The 19,574-nt window shown below is 41.0% G+C and overlaps 1 protein-coding gene across 1 annotated transcript in view; it reads right to left on the bottom strand.

Moving 5' to 3' along the window:
- Nucleotides 1–19,574, bottom strand: part of GRIN2A (glutamate receptor, ionotropic, N-methyl D-aspartate 2A) — a 379,180-nt gene that overhangs the window by 72,427 nt on the left and 287,179 nt on the right. The window contains exons 4-6 of the mRNA XM_008572606.1: nt 6,999–7,204; nt 429–597; nt 160–313 (exon numbers count right to left, since the gene is read on the bottom strand). Coding sequence (XP_008570828.1) covers nt 160–313; nt 429–597; nt 6,999–7,204 — 529 coding nt within the window. The remainder of the gene's footprint in view (nt 1–159; nt 314–428; nt 598–6,998; nt 7,205–19,574) is intronic.

Genomic DNA, 19,574 nt, shown 5'->3' with positions numbered 1-19,574 from the left:
AATGAATTTGGATCATTCAAATGCAACATGCTCTGGAATATGCTGGTGTGGTCCAGGAGAGCTGACCACGGTTCTTTATGGTCCCATCCTTCAAGCCAACAAGACAGAATGCCTATAACTCCTTGTAGGAAAGCAATCGTCACTATGAAGTTCACGTACCTAGAAAAGCAGAAGGCGAGACAGTGCCGTTGCTTCTTGACACCATGACACTGATTCCCGTCTCCACAAAGGGCACGGAGAAGTCCACCACTTCAGAACGTTCCTCGTTAATAGTGAGCGAGCCCACTGCCATGACAGCTCGTTGATAGACCACCTGCAAGCAAGGCAGAAAAAAAGAACAGTAATTCTGTTTATGCTTCCCCACATCCCTGAGGCCCTCAGGCCCTGTGTCTGAGTGGGATGACACAGGGGATGAAAAGATAACTTACTTCGCCAATCATCCCATTCCACACATTGTTGACCTTTTTGCCATGCTTCCCATTGGTCACCAGGTAGAGGTCGTAGGTAAACTTCACCGTTCTGGAAAGCTTCTTCAGGATATCAATGCAGAACCCCTTGCAGCATTTTTTAACATTCATCCCCTCGTTGGTTGAATTGCTGTAAAGGAAATCCCAAAACCATAGCAGGTGAGTAGTGGGGGATTGTTCACAATCGTTAGTAATATCCTTTTCTACCACTTTTCAGACAGGAGCCTCCTTTTGAGGCTCAAAAAGGAGAAATGGATTTTCCAAGGATGTGAGGTGAGTTTATGACAGCAAAAGTAGAAAAGGTTCTTAATTATTGCAGTCATCATGGGGACAGCTAACATTTATTGAGTAATTACTATTTGCTAGGCATTATGCTAAATGCTTTATACTAACTGTTGAATTCATCTCCAGGACATTTCTCTGAATTAGGTAGCATTTGTACCCCCACTAGACAGATAAGAGTTATCAACTTCTATTTTTAAGAGTTTATAACACATACAACCTCATTAGACCAGAGTTTAGTCATCTGTTCTAAGCTGAATCATAAGAAATTACTAGGAAACGGATGTGAAACTCTTAGGTAGAGTTTTCCTTTGTCCTGTAGTTACAGAGGCTTGAAACCAAAGGGAAGAAGTAAGATTACCTAGAAAACTCTTCAGCTAAGAATCAAGAGACCAGGACTCTATCCTATGCCTGAGTCCATGGACTTAACTTCTCCCGATGGAGCCAACTGTCACATGAGGGCTTGCCTCCTACTTCCCTACCTCCCTACATGCCATGGAGTGTAAGAAGGTGACTTTTAAAGAGCAATGTCCTTCATCAAGAAAAATCCTTATTAAAATACTAGGGTCTTGAAAAAGTTCATGGAAAGATCCATTTTGTCTTTTAATTCTATTTTTCTACAGACTCTTAAAGTACCCTCAGATAGAGAGTACTGCCATTTTAAAGGCCATTGTATAGTCTACGAAAGTTATCTTTGTTGCCTTGTACCAGCCACCCTGCTTTCTTACCTGACCATGTCCTATTCAGAGGACATCATCACAAACTGGACCCCCCCATAAAAAGGACAGAAACTCAACTGACAGCAAAAAGTATCGAGACAACTTATATAGGAAGAGCAAAGCTTCTCTGGACAATACACTAGATTCCACCTTGCACTGGGGCATCCCATTAGCTCAACTCTGTCTTTGAGTCACACATGGTATGAAATATGTGCTGTTTGAATATTCCATTTTTGCTGTATCTACACACTGGACTGTTACTTAAGCACTAAAATGGTGTTTATGGAAATCCAACATCCTAATAGGAAAATGTTTATATTTCCATGTCCTACAACAAAAGTAGGTTACACAATGGTATAAACCCAATACTTATAGCTATATAAAAACAGATGAGCTTATGAAATAACTGGGTGGGAAAACAATGAAATATAAAGCTTAGCTATTTTTGAATGGTGGAAAATGGTTTTTTTTTCTTTTTCATATTTTTAGGAATTTTTCCCCCAAGTTATCTAGTGAGTACATACTACATATATAATTGGATACACACACATCAAACACCATGGATGTATATCTCTTTCTATATCCATGAATGTGGACAGATTTGACAATACAGTTTTGAGTAATAAAAATAGGTTGCAAATGACTCTTCTCTATAATGCTTTCCTTTATCTCAGAATCAGAGATTACCTATCTTCATTACTAATGTCACTGTTACACCCCTCCCACCCTGCCCCTGACTTCTACTCAGCCATCCTACTTCTGTCAGCCGCAGCCACCTTGGAGACCTCGTTTTCCAGCCTAGAGGCTGCATGACCTGCTCTGATCCATGACCCTCAGATTGGGGCAGGTTGGAGGCCACTTCTGTATAAATTTACATATGATCATTGGTGGACTCAATGCTGTAGAGTAAGCGGAGGTAAGTGCCTGCCCCATCTCCACAAATTACCCCGAGTGGAGGGAATCAGCCTGGAATGAAACCTGCCATAAATCTGATGGAAATGTGCCTTAAGTACATTAACTTAGTGGCATGTCCAGAGACCATTTCCATCTCGGTATATGTGGCTCCTAAAAATGTGTCAGAATCACAGTCTCTCTTTTTCTTCTTGGCCACTATAGGCCATGCACTGACTCCTCTTCCCCACCTCTGCTCATCCAGATCTCCTTCATTCTCTCCTCCTTCCCTTCTTCTCCTATCACAGACTATTCCTCCATCTGGTCATGATTCTTCAGAGGGTCTGAACAGAAGTTACAAATGCCCCAGGTTTATGTTTCAGGGTCACAAGCGTATAATGGCATTCTTTGGTTTCACTGGGATCCTCAGCCAGTTCATGAGTTGGCCATCCCCCACATCCGTGAACATGAGGTGTATTTCTAGATACAGATGGTCACGGGTGCATTTGCACCCAATAGGCACCCACTGAATACATATGCTGTACAAGACATGAAACCAGGCCCTGATGACACCGGATGAAAAAGACAGGAAGCAAATTAAATTTTTGGATTTATCATGGTGATTAGGAAGCACTGATGAGCTATAACTGGGAACTTCTGTTGGTTCCTATCCCAGCGTGCGTGTGTATGGAGGGATTGTGACTTAACTACACAGACATCTGAGAAATGGTCCCCATACAATCTCGCTCAGCACTCCACCACTATTCAAATGAAAGAATGACTCATAAAGACAAATACAGGGAAAGAGACCCAGTAAATAGTCCATTCTACTGGCTCTACAATTTCCAGTGTGACCAGTGTGAAATAGAGCTCCCTCTACCTTCATAACGTATGCTATCTGCTTCTGTAGAATTGCTTGCTTAACCTGAGTAACTCCATTTTGCCCCATCTGACCTGCAGACTACCACCCCCCCTTCTGCATGGGAAACTGTTGCCCTTCTCATAGAAACAAAAGCCATTGCATAGAAACAGGAGACATACACAATAAACTATTACATGGGAACAGGAACCATACACGGTGAACTATTTAATGGGAACATACACAATGAAAAGTTGTACGCTTGATTGCTCTAACGGCTCATTCTTGGCTTCTGTGACCTAGCTCCCTAGCTTGCTTTGTGCATCTGGACAAACCCGTGTACCAACGGGATGTAGTTTTTGTCTTTAAAAACCCCACAAGACCAAGGCCCGGGCCATTCTCCCTTGGTTGCTCCTTGGGAGACGGACGCTGGCCAGATGGAGTGAATAAACTGCCCTTTTCTGCATGAGTGGCATGTAAGTGCATTTCTTGTGGGAGGGTGCCTCACAACATGTGGATATAAGCATAGTCATGCGTTCAGATCCTGGTTTGGCTCCTATCAACCGTGGAAACTCAGACAAGTGTAATCACTCAAAGGGCCTCAGTCTTCTCATTTATAAATTGAGAAAGCTGATATTTACTTTGCAGGATAGTTGGGGAGATTAAGTAAAATGAAGTGCTCCAAAGCATTTCTCACATATGCACTTAAAAATAAATTTTCTATCTTTCTACCAATGTTTTGATAGTTTGGGGGTTTCATTGGGTCTGGCCCTTTCTCCCTACAAGTCAGGCCAAATCATTTTTCCAATTTTCTTTTTGCGCTTTTAACACTCAACTAATGGACTAAAAGGAAGGTCTGATTTCACCTCTCATTTCTATTCACCTGGTTTTTTAGAAGACTGATGTGTGCCCTCAAGATTTCACTATTCACCAGAAGTGAGAAATGAAGGGTTTCCCTGGGAGAATATTACTAAAAAAACAAATACAATCATGTTGTCTAACAGGTAACCTTTCTGCAACCAGGCAGCCTGCCTCAAAGATGTTACCTTCAGGAACTGCAATTGACCGAGTCTGTGTTAATGATGGGATTAGTGGATCCTAGTAATTTTCTATTGCTCTCAGGTTAGTCAAAGACTTCAATTTTATCCAGATGCACAGTAAACTTCTCACATCCCCAGGTGACGAAAGGAAAGCTGCAAGCCATCACCTCCCCACAAGAACCAAAGACGTGAGTTTGAACTTCTTAAGCTGGTTACACTCTTCGTAGAAAAGTCAATTCTTTTAAAGAGTCATGTTTTGGTTTATCTTCTTCATACAAATGTGACTTGGAACTTGGGGATCTACTTGTTTTCACCTCCAGGGCTTCAGATTTTAAACATTTTAAACTCTTATCATTGATTATGAAGCACAAGAGGCCCCATTTGATTGACCCTGTTGAAACATAGAAGGTACAGCTACCGTAAAGGAGGCGTTCTACCAAGGTTATATACACTTTGCTTTGTGCCAGCCACTTGACTTTCTTCATCTGACCAAATCCTTTTCAAAGAACACCCACCCAAATCATAACCTACTCTGACAACGTTCCCACATGATCCCCTCCATTGTTCTTCCAGCTCATCACTCTCTAGCTGTGCACTGGCTTTCCTTCTGTTTACCAAATGCGCCAAGCTCCTTCCCACCTCAGGGCCTTTGTAACTGCCATTCCCTCTACCTGAAAGACTCTTCTCCTTTTCATCTTTTCTATATGACCTTAAACCTTACCTGTGTGAGATAAAGTAGCCCCATGTACCCCAGTTTACTCTCTTATCACACCACCTTGCTTGTATCCTTCACAAGTTTATCACAACATGGCATTGCCCTGTTTCTTTATTGATTAAGTTGTTTCCTAACTGTACGTTCTATTACTGCAAGGCCCTTGCTTTTTGTCTTCCCTGTTCATTGACCTGTGCCTGGGACTGTACCTAACCCATGTATTTCTTTTTTTATTACAATTTTATTTATTATAATATGTGTTATTTAGTTGTAAAGGAATTCAGCAAGAAATATTAAAATGTTCATATCCCCAAAACAGGGCTGTCTGCTTGCTCATCCTTGGTGTACCCCATCTATTCTCCTTGTCCCCGGGGGAGGGGAGGCTGGGAGACTGTCTACCAAAGAAAGGTTCCAGCCCTGGGAGCTGTGGTGGGGACATGAGAGAGGGAAGGCCTATCTAGGGGGAAATATTTATTTATTGTATGGTCTATTCAGAATTTCAATTCCAAAGAGGCTGATATTAATAACCGTGTTGATAAAATTTTCTCCAAACCAATATATATATATATATATATATATATCTTAAATATCTCCTGATCCCAAGCACTGAGATCTAGGGATTTGCATCTTGTGTAAAAATGATTGAGGCTGGAGTTTGGAACATAGGAATAAAAGTATTCCTTCCTCATTTAGCCATTAAACAAACATTGTTGTATTGTGCTCTGTACCTGTAACTGAAGGTACGGAATTTAATGTCACATTCTTTACATTTAGGTGACTTGTAATACAGGGAGGAAGACAGACAACCTATAAACTATAAAAACAGTGAGAAGGGTAGAGATAAACATATATCAGGGGTACTATGGAAGTAAGAACCCAACCTGGAGAGGCCGTAGCTAAATTTAAAAACTGGCCAGGAAAAAGATGATGATCAGAAAATACTCAGAAAAAAAAAGATTCCCATAGAAGAGTAGGCCTTTTCTTTTTGGGAGTCCCCCACAAAGGTGGTATTTTTGCTTACATTTCACTAGGAAAGAACATGATCAGGGCCTTGGACTTGGCTGTGGAGCTTTCTGTGTCCCCAACGGGATTGTGGATTAAGGAGAAACCTTAAACTACAATGTCAGCTCTTTCTTCAATCATAACAAAAGAGGAAGTGACATAAATGCCATGCTTGCTTGCTGTCGGTGAGCTAGAAACTGCCAGAAATTTGGTTTCCACCTGGATGGTATCAGAAAGTCATATACAGGTGTGTGTTTGCTTCCACATGAAGAGAAGTTTTATAAAATTTTGAAAAGATGAATCTGGGAAATATAAAAGAGACAGAAGGAAGAGGAATATGCTGCGGGGGAGGAGTCAGCCAGAAAAAAAATAATTAAAGAATTATTTGAAGGGGAGGCTGGATTTAGCATAATGGTTAAAACTACAACTGTGGAGTCAGCCAGACCAGTATTTGAGTCCTGCCTTTCCATTTACTAGCTGGATGGCTTTGAACATGTTTCTTAATCTTCCCATAAGTCAGTTTTATCATGTTTCAATGGACAAAACTACCCATCTTGTATTGTTCTTAGAATTAAACAAATGCGGGCCGGCCCGGTGGCGCACTGCTACAGTGCGCAGCTTGGGAGTGCGGTGGCGCTCCCGCCGAGGGTTCGGATCCCACATACAGACCGGTTCCCGCTCACTGGCTGAGCGAGGTGCGGGCGCAACACTGAGGGTTGCGATCCCGTTGCCGGTCCCGGTCCGGTACGGGCGCAACACTGAGGGTTGCGATCCATTGTCGGACACGAAAAAAGACAAAAAGGAAAAAAAAAAAAAAAGAATTAAACGAATGCAAACTTGGTGCATCTCCAGGCATCTATTTAAGCCTTTTTTTTTTTTTTTTAAATCTATTATTGTTATACCTATTAGAACAGAGTATATTTTATATTACATTTTATTATTAAATTATTGATACTGCTGTTATCAATGATACATGCTATTATAAGGGACTGGGCACATTCAGCCCTCAGCATCCCTGGCACTTACTTGATTTTGACAAACTTCCGACACGGCACGGTGTTCCTCACACAGGTCTCCGTCAGCGGGTCTATGTCTTCCACAATGACAAAAGGGGCCTCTTCCAGGGTGACGATGCTCAGATGGTTGTCATCCGGCTCACAGTCAGAAAAGGATTTGTACCTCGGCCACACAGCATGCCTCAGGCTCAGGGTCTGGTTCTCCCACTTGCCCACCTGTATTGCAAACACAAAGACACATGTGCTTTCTTGTCCCCCTGACTTCTACAAAGGCAAGTCGTTCCCCAAAGGAGGCATGGGAGAAGAAATCCATCAGTCTTTAGGGCCTTTTTACTACATATCTCAACATATGCATCCACTTATGTGCCAAGAAAAATGGGGATAAAGAGATAATACCGAACAGCTCCCCATCCCAGGCCCCTCCAGAGAAGAATTAAATATGCATTGCAGGGGGTGGTGCCCAAGCACTAATACTTTTAGAGCTTCCCACGTCATCCTAATGTTCCACCAGAGTTCAGGACCACTGATAATCATGGAAACAGTGTGGACTTAGAATCAGGGAGGCCTGGGTCTGAATCCCTAACTCTGCCACTTACCAGCTGTACAACTCTAGGCAAGCTCTTAATTGCTACGAGCTTCTCTTTTCTCATTTGCAAAATAGACACAATTCCACCTACTTCCTAAGGATGTCATGGAAATTAAATAGGCAATGCATAAAAAGCAAAGCACAGTGCATGGCACACAGTAGGGACTCCATGCACTTTTTTTAAGTACGGAGGAGAGAAAATGAAAAGGAGAAAGATTTAAAAGGTGCTGCAACAAAGAAACAGAGGAAAGGGAAGAGGAAAATGCAATTGAAGAGTGAAGGAGAAGAGGATTGGGGGAAGAGACAATGCAGGAGGGCAGAGCAGGTGAGGAAATTAAAAGCATCATTTCAACCCCAGATATGGTTTCATTTAAGCTGCAAATGAAGGTGAATTTTTATTAATCCAGCGCAGAGTGGAGACTGTTACTGCTTAGCGAATATCAAGACCTGTCAAAATAGGATCGATTGAATTCCCTCTGAGCAGCAGTCAGCATCATAGTGAAATCAAATTGAAGACTGTGTGTTTTGAACCTTAATTTTATTTGACAGCTTATTGGCACCACTCACATACACACTGGGAGAAAGCTGCCCCCGCATTACTCTTCCTCCCTTCCCTTCCTGCTCCCACACGCAATTTCTTGACACCATAGGTCAACACTTTATTTGTTAATACCAACCTCGAGGAAAACACCTCATTTGAAAAGCTAAGTGCCAAGACCAGGCTTGTCTGTGCTGACGTGACCCACTCACCTCTCTTGCTGTAACGTGGGTGTCACCAGTAATGAATCTCAGGCCCAGAAAGAGAATTCAGACACCAGGAGGGGTGATGGGGTGAAAGAGAGGAGGAGAATCAGTGCTCTCTATGATTACCTCACCATTTGGGCTGGAAAATTTTTGCTGGCTGTAAAGAAACATCCTGTGTGGCTTAGTTACAAAATCATCCAGCTCTGCTGATACCTTCCTTTTTAAGGTAGGAAGGTCAGTAGAGTAATATGGCAATCAAGCGTGCTCATCTAGCCATGCTGGGATATGCAAAACAGAATGGGAGAACATTGAGCTCATCAAATTCTTCACCCATTAAACATAGATTTATTGAACACCTACTAAGTGCCAGCACCAGCCTGGGAACAGTGATGGATAAAGCAGAAAAACTCTTGCCTTCTTGTAATTATCAGTTGGTTGCAGGAGAAAGACCAAACTTATCATAACAAACATGCAAGTAGATAGAGATATACAAGATTTTCCTTTTGGAACATGTTGTACCAACTCCTTTTCTTTCCATTTATCTTGGAAAACACAGCCTTCAAGAGAGGCTGGGTGGGAGAAGTCTAACAGAACAGAGTTTTGAAATCAGAAGGAAGTGTTAATCCTGCCTTCATTCATTAGCTGAGTAGCCCTGGAAAAGTCATTCAACCTCTCTGAGCTTCACTTTCTCTGTAAAATGTGGAGAGCACCAGGGAAGGCTTTTGAGAGCTGCAGTGAAATTTAAATGAACCAATAATGTATGTAGAGCATGGAGCACACAACCCCACACGGCACGTAACATATGCAGTGGCTATTACTCTATTATTGTTGTTAGAGTTTAAAACATAGCTCAAATATCACCTTTTCTGTAAGGCTCATTCCTGATTTCTCTAGGAATATAGAACTTTGCATCTATCTCCACCACAGCATTTTGATACTATATTTATAACAATGTCACTTTTCAGCAATTCTGTGTACTTAGAAAATGTGCCAATATTATCAATTAGTTTATCCCCCACAAATCCTACATGGTAGGGATTATTATCCCAACTTCACAGTTCAGGGAACCAAAGCACACAGAGGTTATGCGACTTGCCCAAACTCACACAGCAAATAAGTGGGGGAAGTAGCATTATACTACGGGGCTGTCAGTATGCAAAGGTGCTTTTTGACTATGCACACAGTGCTCCTATTCATTGAGCTGCAGTGACCATGTAATAATTCTAAGCCTTTTCCTTTTTTGCAGACATGGCTTCTAATGTCTCAAGGTAACATAAATTAAGGCAAAGATCGCTTACCTAGCAAGCTCTTTGGTGATGTCATTGACCACATCACAAACCCTGCCCCATGGGAGTCAAGTAAAAGTTCCAGGCTAAGGCTGACTCATGGAGAGAGAGGTGGCAAAGGTTTATGAGCTCCCAGAGTGCAATAACTTCCTAAATCTTCTCCAAGTTTCACTCTCTCTCCTTTTCTAATATGTCCGAGCAAGGACCCACGGGTCAGTCAAGGAGGGTGGAGGCAAGTGGTGGGTAGAAAGAACTTGGTCAGGAACTGAAGTTGCTATGTAAATATTTCCTTAGATCCTGAGAGCTCTTTCTTCCTTCTCTGAGTCTCATAGGCTCCTCAGTACCCCATTCCAAACACGAAAAATCCCAACTATAAAATTGTATATACCAGATAGGGGAGAACAGACATTTACCACTTTTCACTCCTGTATTCCTAGGGACTGGAACTGAGCCCAGGGTTTGTAGACAGATTCAGCAGACATCCATCCATTCTGTAAGTGTTTATTAAGTGTCTATTAGGTGCCAGACACTGTGCTAGACACTGAGGATACTGTAGTGTAAGCAACGAAGTTTTTGCTTGCATGAAATTTATATGCTAATTGGAAAGACAAATGAGTCAAATAATCACACCAAAACAAACATCATACGAACTAGGAGGAAGAAATAAGATGTGGGTTTAAGAGAACATATAGAGGAAAAGAAACCAGAGATGGCTTCCCTGAGGAGGTAGCACTTAAACTGAGCTCGGCAATCCAGTATGAATTGGAGTGGGGGCTGGGGTAGGGGTTGAGGGGCAGCAGAGGAAGGGACAGCACTCCAGACAGGCAGGGGTCAGATGATGCAAAGCCTTGCAGTTCTGTTAAGAAGTTGGGATTTACCCCAATAGTTTGCTGTGGACTGAACATTTGTGTCCCCCTAAAATTCACATGTTGAAAGCCTAACCTCCAAAATGATGGTATGAGGAGATGGGGCCTGAGGGAGGTGATTAGGTCATGAAGGCAGAGCCCTCACGATGGTTTAGTGCCTTATAAAAGAGGCCCCAGAGAACTCCCTTGACCCTTCCGCCATGTGAAGACACAACAAAATGTGGCCGTCAATGAATCAGGAAGCAGGCCCTCACCAGACACCGAATCTGCCAGCACCATGATCTGCCAGCACCTTGATCTTAGTCTTCCCAGCTTCCGCAACTATAAGAAACAAATTTCTGTTGTTTATAAGCCATCCAGCCTGTGGTATTCTATTATAGCAGTGCAAACAGACTAAGAATTAATCTAGTCCACTAGCTAGAATGGAAAAGAATATAGGAAAGCCATCGTGGATACGTATATGTCCATACATAACCTGACAGAAGGTGGAAGCTCTCGCCCCCTAAATATAAGGGCTTTTTTTCTTTCTTATTATAAAATTTTTTTTAACTTATACAAAAGTAGAATAGTATGAGGAACCTCCATATTCCCATTACCCAACTTCAATAATTACTAACTTGTGGCCAGTCATGTTTCATTTATATTTCAATTCATTCCTCCCATATTATATTGAAGGAAATACCAGACATCCTGTAATTTCACTCATAAATCCTTAATTTTATTTAAATATCAATATTCATTTGCTTGACAATATTATACCTTAACAATCTATGTGTTTATGCATATGTTTCACTCATTAGACTATAATTTTCCAGAATAGCAGGGATTTTATGTACATATAATGATTAGTTTCTGTGTCCACAGCTTCTAACTCAGAGCCTGGCATATAGAGGGACTTAATGGATAATGGTAGATGGAATGAATAAACATACACCCTGACTTCTTAAAAAATGTCCACAAGTCAGAAAATGTTAGTAAAATGATCAATGTGTCCATATGTGCCTCAGTCATGAAATCTTGCAACCTAAGCAAAATACTGAAATATCAAAGACATGTATTCTCTCCCTCAATCTTACTGCAATTTCCCAGACTCAGAGCCATTAAGGGTGGCTGTCTGAATAGTCTCTGGGTATTAGATTTCTCCAGAGAGAGCAAATACTATTATGCTGGCACCATTTAAAAAGTGACCCTGGCCACACTGAAGTGTTGAAAAGAAAAGCAATATCCAATGGACTAAACCCTGATTGAAAGTCAAGAAGCCTTAATTTCTATTGTCACATTGTCTCTGCTTACTTCAGTTTTCACAGGCATTAAAAGGTATAGAATATGAATGCTCCAAATGCCTGTCTAAAATGGAAGAACCCTCTGCACTCTGAAGACGGTAACCACCAATCTCTCTGTTTCCACTGTGGACCCTGCTATTTCCTAAACTGAACCTTGTTCCTCTTCCCAATCTCCTATACAGTGGTGCACACCACACTAACTGAGTGTGCAACTTTAGATCAGCAATTCTGAACCATATAAGCTACGCCAAGGAGTGAGCCAACACCAGGGTCGCACCACATTTCCTCCAGCAGTGCTTGCTGGGATAAGTTTTCAAAGCATGTGAGCGAGTAGATGCAGTCACTGCTTATCACATGTTCCTATTTCTGGACCTCAAAGAAAAAAATGAAGTTCCAGGACACTTTGCCAAACTTCTGGTTAGATTTATACATGACCAGGACAGGAAAGCACACTCATGCATGTGTACTGGATACGTGCCACAGCGATTGGCTCAGGCATGTGCATGTGACCTAAGCTGACCCAATGAGAGTTTTCCCTGGGACTTTTGCTGGGACTATTAGCATAGGGTAGTCATGACACAACAACTGATCAGAGAATGAATATTGAGCTAAGAAATTCAACAGAGCAACAAAGTGGTAATGGCATTGATTAAGCTCTTATGAGGACAGTAAAGGTTGACGTTCACTGCACACTTGTTATGTATTAGGCACCATTGTTAGCATTATTTTAATTCTTATAAACTTCTCATACACATGAGAGAGTTATGAACAGACTATTTTTATCTCTATCATGATTTTTTTTTTTTTTTTTTTTGTACTTAAGAACAATTCCCAACTCACCCATATAGGCAGTGTGGGAGGAGAAAAAAATTTTTACCTTCAAAATAAACTGAATTTTGGTGATAAAATCTTTGCATGTTTTCAGCAAATATACTGAAGTTTTGAGAACAAAGAAAAATAATTGACCTTTGATGGAGAAAAATGACTTTGTTAAAAGAAATATAAAAAGGAGAAATTAACTTTGTAATTTTTTTTGCCATCTTTATTAATAAAATTTTAGTATAGTGCTTCTAGGAAGCTAATTGCTCTTTAGCTCCTAGAAACTATTTTGTGAAATGGCAGTGATTACTTATGAAAAGGTTCAGCCAGTGTTTTCTGAGAAGAGATAATTTCTTCTCCAGAAACTGTATATCTCAAGTTAATATCCACTCTTTCATGTCTGGATAAATTCAGAGAGATGTCACAGAGGCTGCAAAATGCTGGAAGAAATTAGGTTAATACTCATAGATGTACGTATCTCTTCTTTCAAAGGGATGTTACTGTTTGATCTTACTTGATCTATTTATGAAATGCTTACAAGAGACAATTAAAATGATTCATAACTGATCTCCTGATCTCCAAAGCCACCCTCTAAAAACATATATCTAAACACTAAAATCATAGATCTACCCCTGCTCAAATCCTTCCATGGCTCATAATGAATCCAGACCCCCCTTTATATCAACAGCATCTCTAAAATACAGGTCTAGTCAATTACATTCCTCTCTCTCATTTCTTTATGTCTTTCTTGTTCTCTCTCACACACACACTATGTAGACTCTCACACTAAAACACATACATGTATGCCTTCACACACACACACTTATATCTAAACACACTCACAATTAAATGTGAACACACCTACACACAAATGTATACATATACCTCCACATCTATACATAAACCTGTACATAAACACACACCTACACACATGCATATTCATAACCTACTCAAACTCACATTATACATGTATGTACACTCACACCCACACACATGTACAACTACACATACACACATACCTAACACACACACACACATGCATGCACACACGATATTAAACTACAATGGTGTATATACTTTTCACAAAACACACCCTGAAAAACACCTACCTATACCTATACTATTTCTTCTGCCTACAGTTCCTCTCCTCACCATCACCACCTATTGAAATCCTACCCACTCTTTTCAGGCCTAGCTCAAAAACCAATTCCCCCACAAGGCCTGCTCTGGTTTGAATGTCCCCCCAAGCTCATGTTGAAATTTAACCCCCAATATGGTGGGGGAAGGTTGGGCCTTGAAGATGATTGGATCTTGAGGACTGTGCCCTCATGAAAGGATTGATCTATTCATGGAGTAATGGGTGGATGGTTTAATGGGTGGCCATGGGTGTGGTTCTGGTGGCTTTATAAGGACAGCAAGTGAAAAGGTTATCTTTCTCTTGCTCAGCCCATTCTTGCCATGTGACACCTGTGTTGCCTGCCATAAAGAGTCACTACCAAAAAGAAGGCCCTCACCAGATGCATGCCCCGGACCATATATTTCCCAGCATCCAAAACTATAAGAAATAAATTTCATTTCTTCATAAATTACCCAGTTTCAGGTATTCTGTTATAAGCAACAGAAATGGACAAATATGGATCCTAACTGTCCTGCTGGAATTCATTTTTGCATTTTTTTGGTGCCTCTAGAACATTCTCTTTTCCCTTACTTGTCTATTAATGAACTCAACACACACGTGTTTGGAGCTTTACACTGTGCCATGCACAGTAGGAGGCCCCAGGGCTACAATAGTGAACAGTTCTCAGAAAGAACTGTCCCTATCTTAATAGTTTCCAGTCTGGTTGCAAAGGAGAAATCAAAGCTTAACAGCAATAAAATGAGATAAATGCCTTGCTGGGGTAAGAACAGGATGCTACTGAAGAAGATGGTTTCCTGTTCTAGAATGCAATAAAAGATGCTTCCTATAGGAATTGGCTTCCAAATATGGGCCAGACCAGGAGAGTTAGTATGTGTCTTGTTAAGGGGTTTTACCTTTATCTTGTGTATAGGAAGGAGGGGACAGGGACTTATTGAAGTTTCTAATCAGGAGAATAACAAAATCACACCCTCGATTGGAAGAAGTATATAAAGACACTTCTTCCCAAAGCAGAGCAGAGAAAGGGTTTGTGGCTAAAAGATTTGGAACACAGAGGAATGGATTCAGAGGCAGGTGCATGAAGCTGGATGACAGAGTGCCATCATGGTAAGGTTGGCACAAATCAGGAGATCTCAAAGTGGTAGAATCAACAGAACTAAGAGACCAATGGTATGGGGGTGGGGCGTGAGGATCCATTTGCCTTGAATTATAGCTCTGTAGAATTTCCTGGCTGTCCAGTCTTCCACACCACGTGAACCATGTCTAAGGTTATGTGTAGTGTTTACCCACAAGCCAGTTTGATAAATATTTGCTGAATTGAACTCAATTCTGGCTGCAGCATACCATCATTTTTTAACTTGGAATTCAAAGTTAAAAGAGGAAAGTTGCCTGTTTACTCAGCTCCTCTCCGCAGAGACCAGACTATAGTGACTGCAAAATTAAAAATCAGAGAGGAAATTTATTAAAGCCGACAGTGGAAGTAGAGTTCACGCTGCCTGTGATCCAGCTTGACCAGGCTCTGTTAGCTCATTGGGTGATTTCATAGCCAAGGGGGAAACAGGCTTTAAAACAAACACTCCACATGCACAAAATATCAGAGAACATTTCACTCCAGATAACAAGCAGTGATTTACTCTCAAGCTGGAGAAAATATGAGTAATTAACTCTTCAGGAAGGTGAAATTAAGGAGGAAAAACAAAGCAAACGAGAGTCTGATTTCTCTCCACCTGAAATATAAAGTCTTCCAAACAACATGAGATAAATGGCCATAAAGGAAATATAAAATGATTTAATGTCCACATTGAGCATAAGTAGCATCATCAATTAACATCATTTCCATGTCTCTACGCACACATCTGACATGCAAACAAGCAGGTTTACACATGAGGAATTTTGTGTCTTGGATCGCTGCTGGGAACCAAAGGCAGATCTAAATTTCATTGATACGGAAACTACAAGAAATATGTCTGAACCACTGCTGTAGCTTGATATTAAGTTGAAAAGTGCTATCTGGAGTACATTGCAGTTGAGTTCAGTAATTTTTTTTTAATCAATACTTGATCTAAAGTTTGTTCAGGAAACCCGATGTGACTTTGGAACTCAGTTTTCTCCTGCATGGTATATGTGAAAAAGCATCTACAAAGAAATTGCTGAAAAGCAGGTGTGAGTTAGGTCTACTCTGTCTTCAATGCCACGGGGCCTCATATGGCCACTGGCAGAAAAAATGGCTTCTCAGATTCATAGGTAGAGCACCTGCTGCCTTTGAATGCACTGTTTTAAATGCAATGATTGGAAGTGGTGGGATTATGTAACTTTAGCATGAATAAGAACTCCTTAGAGGCTGAGTAGGAATGCAGACTCCTGGGTCTTTGGAGTGTTGGAATCAGTAGATTTGGGATGAGGCTACTGACTTTTCAACAGCATCCTGGGTCATTCTGCTCTGGGTGGTCTAGGACTTCATTTTGAGAAGCACCAGGAGGATCATACCTATGGCTATGAACAGAATTAAATATAAGAAAAAGATGGAAATCTTTCTTCTTAAGTTACTTATGTAACCAGTGGCAATTGCCAGCACATCTAAATGAGTTTAATCAGCTATTAGAGTCTTAATTAAATTCCTCTCAGTTGAAATTTCAGAATTGCCTAATTGTTACACAGCTCACATTGGAGCAGTTGACTTTTTTTCTGCTATAATAACTGCTCTCAGGATAATCTAATATCTTTATGGATAACAGCATCAACTGTCTTAGAATCCAGCATTGATCTGGTAGTTCATGGAGACATGTTTTGATCCTTGTTATTTCCATGAACAACCTGCATATCTGCTTCCATCCTCCTCTTGAGGCTCAACCAACAGGGGAAGAACTTAATGCTTGTTCAACCTCAATTTAAAAGTGAAAGTCTTTGGAACAATAAGCTGCCATTTTCTTTAGGAGTTAATTTATAATCTTCAGTCTTCCAGAGTTCCTCTCTTCCCAGATCCCCAGAGATGGACAGAAGTGCTATTTCTTTGGTGTACTTTTAATTCTTTGTGTGCTCATAAAAGTGGTGTGTTCTGGCAATTAACTAAACAGTTAATAGAGTTTTCTTTCTCTTCTTTGGTTCCACATTGAGAAGATATAACATCAGAGACTTAAACAATCAGCAAAAAATAAAAAGGAGACCTCTCATAATCACTAATTAATTTTTTGAACATGCTCTTCGGAGTCCTTCATTGGAAATTATCATGTAAGAAATGTATCAGTCAGTCCTCCATGGGTTGTAATAATAATTATTAAATAATTAATAAGTATAATTGCTGGCATTTATTGAGGTACTATCATCACCCCAACAAGCATTTTCTCATTTCACCCTCATAATTCTATAAGGTAAAGGCCATTAGTATCCTCACTGTACAGATTGAAAAACTGGGAACTTAAGTGACTTGCCCAAGATTAAACAGCAAGTGAGAAGACCTGAAATCTGAGCCCAGGCCCCCGGACTTAGAGCCTAAGGCCGTTACCACCATCTCATTCTCCCAAGGTGGCCATCATATCTGCTTTGGAACATATTAAGGCAAACATGAGCAGTTTGCTTTGTGGAGGGAATATTCCATGGATCAATTGGGAAGAGAGTGATTAGCACACTGCCGAAGACAGAGTGGTGCCCTGGGAGTTGGAACACCTAGGTTCTGGCTCCCACTATGCATAGCCTTTTCCCTTCAGGGAGGGACAAAGTTTTCTTTCCCGGTGAAGTTCAGGAGGAGGGGAGAGAGCAGGCAGAGGTGGTCTTGCAGTTTGCTTTCATGCATGACAGTTTTATTTCCTCGGTTGGCCTATGAATTGATTCTTCTAAGGATCATGAATTCAACTATGGAAAATGTCTCTAGCAGCAGAGCCGCAGTGAGCCCTACTTTGCAGGCTTGAGGTTGAATTCCACCACTAACACAGACATCCAGAAGGCAATTAGAATAATAGACCGGAGGGAAGAAATCAACTTTTCAAATGTGAACCATGTGACAATTAGGTAATTTGGGGATTTCAACCAAGAGGAATGTAATTAAGGTTCTAACAGCTGATTAGAGATCTTCTTCATCTCTGTGGTAATCTCCATCCATTACATAAGGGGCCTTAGAAGGGAGGAGTCCATCTTCCCTTTGTATCATGTTGTACTGGAGATGCTGACGGCCAAGAATACACAATCTTGTTTACATTGCTGCATCTGTTATTACCAAACTCAAACATAAACTTGGCTGAACTCCTTAAAGGGCTACTGCCTTGGAGAATAAAACCAGAATACACACAGTTCTGTAAACACAGTTCAAAAGGAGACGTGAAGGAAAATGGGACAATCAGAGAAACTGGAATTAAGGATGGGGGAGTTTAAGCACATAATATTGAACGAGAACTTGAGCTAAGGTTGGTTCTCTATTACAATAACAGTGATAACTATTATTAATTTTAACACCTTTGAAAAAACATTGCACACTGTATACACGTACCCAAATATCACACTGTACTCAATAAATATAAACAATTACCATGTGTCAATTAAGAAAAAATAAATTTAAAAAAAGAAATACAGTAAAGATTTTCTTTTGACCTTCTAATGTACTTTTTCTGGGTAAATTTCAAAGGACAGCATAGCTTCCAATTGTGAGATAAATGAAATGCCATTTGCAATCTGGCAGAGTAAATAGCTCTTTTTGGGAGTATTTACCTGAACGATTTTTAGCAGCCCTTGTTCCCTCAGCAGAGTTGCCAATAAGAGTTAGAAAGTGGTCAAGCAAGAGAGGCATACTCTGATCCTGGGCTGATAGCTGAGAGGACCTTTCTTTTGTGGGGATGATCAACTCATTCTTGCTGGCCTGAAAATTATGATAAGTCTGAGCATAAACATAGACATGACTCCTCCTCTTACTCTTTCACGTTTTTTTTTTTTTTTTTTTCTTAATGTGGTGGCTGCAGACACTAAGCCCCTAGAGATCATTCTGCACTTCCCACTGCCATGTGGAGACAAGAATGTGCCCTATGTGTTTGTGTGCTACGAGCAGGCCCTGGGGAAGGCCTGTGGGGTCCCCAGGCCTGTCATCACCTGTTCTGTCACCGTCAAAGAAGACTGAAGCTGAAGTAGCAGATCCAGTCCATTGAATCCATTGAAAGGCTCTTAGCCTAAACCTGTGTCCTCTGCCATGCTCTCTCTGCTGACTCTTTCCCCCGGGATGGTGTATTGTATTGTCTGTGTTAGCATGTAGTATTTTCAGCTACCTTTTAATGTTATAAAATATCGTAGTATTAAATCTGGTTTTCAGATTTTTGTATTTTTGTTTTGCTTTATTTTATCTTCCCTTTTGAAAAATGAACTAATGCCCAGAACAGACAGAAGCAGAGTGGGGATACCATTCAAAGGCCAGAAGAGGCAGGAGAAAACTGACTGAGCAGGATAGAGATCTGGTTCCACCTTTCATCCACTGAAGTCCTACTGTGTGCATGGTGTGATGCAAGAAACACTGTCCACCCTGTATCCCTTGTGCCTGGTGTAAGGAATCCTTCCAGGTTTATTAAAATGACTGAGGGGTTTCCTTTGCTCTCTAGGGGACTACGGATCAATTGGGGAGGGAGCATGTGTACTGCAAGGTTGTGAGGCTTATGTCCAAGTGCTATGTGCTGTTTGCTTTTGGTAATAGGATGTTATGTTCTCCCTCCTGCCCACAACTGTGCAGTGCAGCAGCAGATTCCAGAAGTGGCCTGGGTGAGTGAGGCGTGGGGCAGTTTACCTGCATCTTGAGAGTGGCAGGGGTAAAGAAGGTTAACTGGTGCTGGAATGAAGGATTCTTGGGAAAGCATGGACCTGGATGTAAGCTATAGCAGAGATGATGAAATCCAAGG

Source organism: Galeopterus variegatus, unplaced genomic scaffold (genome assembly GCF_000696425.1).
Source record: "Galeopterus variegatus unplaced genomic scaffold, G_variegatus-3.0.2 Scaffold811, whole genome shotgun sequence".
NCBI classification, from domain to species: domain Eukaryota; kingdom Metazoa; phylum Chordata; class Mammalia; order Dermoptera; family Cynocephalidae; genus Galeopterus; species Galeopterus variegatus.
Note: the sequence above shows the minus strand (reverse complement) of the source record. Positions and strands in the feature narration are given on the sequence as shown.